The sequence below is a fragment of the Melanerpes formicivorus genome, unplaced genomic scaffold (assembly GCF_026170545.1).
Source record: "Melanerpes formicivorus ecotype bairdi unplaced genomic scaffold, bMelFor1.0.p_v2 SCAF_145, whole genome shotgun sequence".
Taxonomy (NCBI): Eukaryota; Metazoa; Chordata; class Aves; order Piciformes; family Picidae; genus Melanerpes; species Melanerpes formicivorus.
The window spans coordinates 807,441-813,996 of NW_027142497.1; the positions used below are offsets into that span (position 1 = coordinate 807,441).

At 49.6% G+C, this 6,556-nt stretch overlaps 1 protein-coding gene across 1 annotated transcript; it reads right to left on the minus strand.

Annotated features, from left to right (window-relative positions):
• Nucleotides 1-1,241: 1,241 nt before the first annotated feature.
• On the minus strand, nt 1,242-6,019 carry LOC137456955 (kelch repeat and BTB domain-containing protein 11-like). Its single transcript, XM_068168629.1, is given in 2 exon segments — nt 1,242-5,247; nt 5,249-6,019. Coding segments are annotated over 2 exon segments (1,770 nt in total). The 3' UTR covers nt 1,242-4,248.
• Between the last annotated feature and the right edge of the window lie 537 nt (nt 6,020-6,556).

Below are 6,556 nucleotides of genomic sequence, written 5' to 3' on the forward strand. Positions count from 1 at the left end.
CAGTAAAGCTGCCTCAGGTCTTACCATGGAGGAAACAGAGGGCACAGAGCAGGTAATCTGGCTAGAATAGAATAGAATTAACCCAGTTGAAAGAGACCTTTGAGATGTCATTTACCTGGACCTGAGCAAAGCCTTCGACGCTGTCCCGCACCACATCCTGGTCTCCAAACTGGTGACACATGGGTTTGATGGGTGGACCACTAGATGGATAAGGAACTGGCTTGATGGCCGCACCCAAAGAGTGGCTGTCAATGGCTCCATGTCCCAGTGGAGGCCAGTGACAAGCGGAGTCCCTCAGGGATCAGTCCTGGGACCTGTCTTGTTCAACATCTTTGTGGGGGACATGGACAGTGGCATTGAGTGCACCCTCAGCAAGTTTGCTGATGACACCAAGCTGTGTGGTGCAGCAGACACGCTGGAGGGAAGGGAGGCCATCCAGAGGGACCTTGACAGGCTGGAGAGGTGGGCACAAGCCAACCTCATGAAGTTCAATAAGAGCAAGTGCAGGGTCCTGCATCTGGGTCAAGGCAATCCCAGGCACAAATACAGGCTGGGCAGTGACTGGCTGGAGAGTAGCCCTGAAGAGAGAGACTTGGGGGTGCTGGTGGACAAAAAGCTCAACATGAGCTCTCAATGTGCACTTGCAGCCCGCAAAGCCAATCAGATCCTGGGCTGCATCAGGAGAAGTGTGGCTAGCAGGTCGAGGGAGGTGATCCTCCCCCTCTACTCAGCCCTGGTGAGACCCCACCTGGAGTACTGTGTCCAGTTCTGGAGCCCCTATTACAAGAGGGATGTGGAGGTGCTGGAACGTGTCCAGAGAAGGGCCACAAGGATGATCAGAGGGCTGGAGCACCTCTCCTATGAGGACAGACTGAAGGAGTTGGGGCTGTTCAGTCTGCAGAAGAGAAGGCTCTGAGGTGACCTAATTGTGGCCTTCCAGTATCTGAAGGGGGCCTACAGGAAGGCTGGGGAAGGACTTCTCAGGATCTCAGGTAGTGATAGGACTAGGGGGAATGGAATGAAGCTGGAGGTGGGGAGATTCAGGCTAGATGTGAGGAGGAGGTTCTTCACCATGAGAGTGGTGAAACCCTGGAATGTGTTGTCCAGGGAGGTGGTCGAGGCCCCGTCCCTGGGGGTGTTTAAGAGCAGGCTGGATGAGGCTCTGGGCAGCCTGATCTAGTGTAGGGTGTCCCTGCCCATGGCAGGGGGGTTGGAACTAGATGATCCTTGTGGTCCCTTCCAACCCTGAATGAAACTATGAAACTATGAAACTATAAGTCCAACCTATCATCCAACACTATCTAATCAACTAAACCATGGCACCAAGCACCCTATCAAGTCTCTTCCTAAACACCTCCAATGATGGTGACTCCACCACCTCCCTGGGCAGTCCATTCCCATGGCCAATAACTCTTTCTATGGAGAAACATGCTTCTGTTGTCAATCATGAGGCTGTGACTATGCAAAGAGTGAACAAAGGAAACAGATTTGATGGACCGCCACTAATGAAGACCAGACTGCTTTCACTTACACTGTGTAAACAGCAGAAGTGGGTAAGCGCTTGCTTCAATCTTTTCTAACAATAGGATCTAGCAATAGTACAAACCACTACTAGTTTGTAGAATGCTTATTATTGTAAAGATGCCTTCCAAATGTATTTCTTCATGGTATACAGCAAAAAATGTTGGAAGAATGGACACGTTTCATTCTTTCCTGAAAGTTTGTGATGTATCTCAAAGGTCTTTTCCAACCTGGTTAATTCTGTATTCTATTCTGTATTTTTGGCAGCTTAAATCATGAAGACTTCCCAAAACTCATTTAGAAGCATTTTTGCATATTAGCAGGAATGAAAACACTCAATTAATGCCTAATGAATAGGAATGTAAAAGCAGCCTTGATTCCTCACTATGCTGTACTGTAGGAATTATACTACAAAATAGTTTGAACTATGAAATCATATATTGTGTTGTACGGTTAAACAGACATTTCCTTGTGTGTTCCTGGTGACTACTAATTTAAAATCTGGCCTAGTGCTCATGTCATTAGTTTAAGTATGCACCTAAGTTTTCCACTGTACAGCTTCAAATACTTTCTGTAGTTAACACAAAAAATTATGAAAGCATGTAATTTTCCTTTTCTGTTTGAGCTACAATGTTATCATTTGAGTCAACATTTCCAAGGATTCTTGTCTGAGAATCAAGTCCACCATTCAGTGAAAAAAATCAAATTTCTTTGTCACTCACTAGTGAATATGCCATCTCTGGTATTAAATTCCACCACATCAACTGTACAAAGGCTAAGATACATGTCACACTCTGCTCCTACATGGCTGATGCTTTAATTAGCTCACTAGCGAAGAGGCTTGCTTGACTAAGAACTTTTAGGACTGGACCGCTGTTTTCTACAGATCAGCTACATTAAAACCCTGTGCAAGACAGATGGAGAAAAGGAAAAGAAAAAAAAAATCAAACCACAAACATGAAAGTGAAGGAAAGAAGCATCTATCAACGTCACTATTCTTTTTTTGTGACAATGGTGTCTCTTAGGACAGGCCCTGCTGCCATGCTTTGGAACTAGCAGTAACATATAAAAATGCTAAAGTCCTGCTTAACAGAAGCATCTTAATAAAACATAAAAAGATCTGCTTTCTTTGATGTAAGGTCCCTATGTCTTTCTAAAATATGAATATACACTAGAGCTTTGAGTATAAACAATCCCCTTCCCCAGTTCATGCCAGTTCCAGGCTGAAAAACCAATAGCAAAACCACTGGTTCTCTTTTTTTTTTTTCCAGAAGGGGTTTCTCAGTGATTTATCATAAAGCTAAAACATTTGTTTTGCCTACTGATTTTTCTATAAAATGTACAGAATAAATGCATGTGCCCTTTTCAGTACAGTCTGTGTAGACAGTTCACACTTTTCCATTTCTGAGTAACATGACAGAAAGTATGCTCTAGCTTTCCACAGGCAGGAAGAAGTTTTGTATGGTTTTTGTCCCATTGGGATGCTGCTCCACAAACTGCACTCTAGGGACAGTTCAGAATCCCACTGACAGTGCAGGCCAGTAGCACGTACAGTTAACAATGACTTATGGATTGCAGCAATTGTTAGATCAGAATAAATAAAGCAGTCTCTCAATCAAAATATGGGAAATAACATCACACTAGTGCCCAATATAATTGACATATGTATCACATTCCCATTTTTCAGGTCGTCTTGCACTTGCCACAGGACAGTGAACATCCAGTGAAACATTGAAGCTGTCTGCAGTCCATTTCAAAGGATTTACATTTGGTTTAGGTTAATCTTCCTTGACCTGCAGTTAATTAAAGAGCAGCTGAAGTACAAATATTTCCTCTGACTCTAGTGGCATACATGGTCATGTCAATCACTGGACGTTGGAACAGCTTCAGTTCGTTTTTGTTATAACTTAAAATCTCAAATAAAAAGGGCAATAAAATGACATCTTTTTATACAGAAACCACTGCCATTTTCCAATAAAGAACATATAAATGTTTCACGTCTGCTATGACGTGCCACATTTTTAGAAGATAACTTGTCTTTTTCATTTTGTATTCCAAATAGAAACATGTGGCACACAATTGCATTACTTAAAACTTCAAATCTGGTACCTGTTATATCATTTATGATTGAAATTCCTGGCACCACACAGTGCCACATCTTCCTTAAACCCTCTACTGCACCAGAAATGAAAGGCTGTGATGGGAAATGTTCTTCCTATACTTTTCTAACACAGGAAATATTTGGTTTAACAAAACCAAATGCAGCTAAGCTACGCTGCCAGCAGTGTTTGTCCCTCAGTATCATCCCAGAGAGAAAGAAAGCAAATGGCAGAAAAGGCTCCAGCCCTGAGTGCAACTAGGTGTGAACACATGACCAACACTAGTGGTAACATCCCAGTATGACACTGTTGTCAGGATTTTTTTTAAAATCCAGATGTAAAAACGTTTTTCTGAAGATTTGGAGTTGGCACACACGTAATCCAGAGATTATAATTCACAGCAGCTTTTCCTTTCTTGTGCTTGGCTTTTCACGCAAAGCACAGCAAAGAGCTACAACCACGTTACAACTAAGCGTTCCAGCTCAACGTGTTGAGAGTGAAGAGGAAAGGGAGAGCCCCTTTCCTCCGCAGACATGTGAGAGAACATGCCCTCTGTGGGGGAAGTTTGTGGGTCCCCCAGAGCTGCAATCCAGCTCCCCACTTGGGAAGCCAGAGTCAGGCTGGCCACTCACAGCAGGAGTGAGCCCTCCTGGTCCCCTGCTTTGTCCATCTTCTCAGGCAGGGTGAGTACAAAGGGTAGAAGGACACCCTTCACATCTACGGGTGCTTTAAGAAGCTCTGTGTCAAAGGTACCCTTGAGCCCACCATCTGCTTCCACCTCACCATCCTGTGCTAGGCTGAAGCGGAGAGTGCCAGTCCGGTTGACACAGTAGATGGTGTTGCCCAAGGGAGCACAGCGAAAGGGCTGGATGGGGCCACCGCTGGGCCGCAGGCTGGCACACTGGCTCCAGCATTTGGCCACCATGTTGTACTGGAAAACCTCAACACCACCGCCAGTCCCCCCGCCTGGGCCCTGCTCCCCACCACGGCTGCTGCTCACATTGAAGCGGTAAATGAAGCTCTTGAAGGCCACCATGTCAGCAGAGCGTTGGTGGCTGCTGTTATAAGGGCATTCCTGCCACTCATCACGTTTAGGGTCATACTTGAGCAGGCGATAGAAGAGGGAGCCTCCCGAGACATAGATCTCCCCATTGCAAGTGGTGGCCTCATGAGCCACAGCAAAGACTCCCTTGGGCAGGGGTGCCACAGGGCTCCAGCGGTCAGCCCGTGGGTCGTACCTCTCCACAGTGAAGAGGCATTCACCCCCCACAGCATAGATGTAACCATCCAGGGCCAGAAGCTTAAGCTGTGAGCGGGCCTGAGCCAGTGGCCGCACCTGGCTCCAGGTGTCAGTAAGGGGGTTGTAGCAGAAGACCTTGTCAGAAAGGTGGGCCCGGGGCTCGCCACCCGACACAATGCCCCCTGCTAGGAAGAGGTAGTTGTGGAGGACGCACATGGCACAGCCCTTGGCATTGGCCTCCTCGGGTAGGCGTGTCAGAACCCTCCACTCACCACTGCCTTCCTGGTAGCAGTGGATGAGGGAGCTGTTCTCTTCCAGGGAGACCACAGAGGACGGGCTCTGTGGCCAGCTGCTCTCACGGCTCTGTGGCCGGCTGCCGCCACCCCGGTTTCTCGAAGGCATCGCTGACTTCGGCCACCAGCAAGCAGGGCTGGCCGGCCTCCATGCGTCGCTGCAGGATGAGGTCCCGCTCTGTGCCACTGAGGCGGCCATAGACACTGGGCTCCCGCAGCACCTCCAGGTAGTGGTCGCTCATGAAGCGGTAGGCAGCTTCACGCAGCTCCGCCAGCCACTGTTTCTTGGCCAGGCAGAGAAGCTGGTAGCAGTTGTCGAGGCGGAGCTGGGTGCGCATGGCTTCGGCAGCACAGTGCAGGGCACAAGGCATCTGGAGGACGCGGGCACCACTCACTACCTCGGCCAGGTTGTCGTGCCGCACCTCGCCCATGCGGGCCGTGTACACGTAGTCGATGAGAAGCCGCAGGGCGCCGTAGCTCACACCTTTCACTCGCAGGACATCCTGAGAGGCACGAGCACGAAAGTAGTCACTCTTGGCTGCCAGCACTGACTTGTGCGCCCGAATGCGACGCCCCGACACCTCGATCACCAGGTCGGGCTCCTCAGCCAGCTGGTCCCACGTCCCCACCGCCGCCTCATCCTCCTCCTCAGGCTGGCCGCCAGTGTTGTTGATCTGCCACTGGCTCTCCACCACCCGTCCACTGTCAACAGGCGGCTGCGGCTCGGCAGCAGCGGCACTGAAGCAGAGGGAGGAGCTGAAGCCACAGGGAGCAGCCGGGGTGGGTGGTGGTGGCGGTGGCGGTGGCGGCAGGGCGTGGTGGCCGGCCCTGCTTTCCCCCTCCGCCGCTGTACCGCTGCCTTCCATGGAGCCGCACTAGCTGCACCTCTGAGGTGCCGTGGCTCTGCCAAAGGCTCCAGGCTGCAGCGATGCGGCCATCATCTGCAGGGGAGACCGGAGAGCACTCAGCTTCCCATACCCTGGCTCCGCTCCCCTCTGCCGCCCTCACTTCCAACCTCCGGCTTCACATCCAGAGCCACCACTCTCGCCGGCGGAGATGTCTCTGGTGGCCAGGGGCTACAACACAAGCTTCTCCTTTCTCCACAGGACCCATCCTGCGGCTCTGCTGCCTCCCGCTGCCCGGGGTGCACTTGCACTAGCGTATCTAGTGAAAACCTGATACCCGCATGCTGAATGGATCCCCCTCGAAAAGCAGTTCTAGTTTTCCTCTTGCTATGCAAAAATTCTAAGCAGGTTTTAGGCACCGTGTTCTTTCTATGGTAACTGATTCCTATGCTGTGCTGGGCAATGAGGAAAAATGTCCTTTAAAAGCAGGTGCTTAAAAGTACTATCAGAATTTATTCACCTTGTGCAACTCTTTCAGTGGAAGGTGGTGCCTGTAGT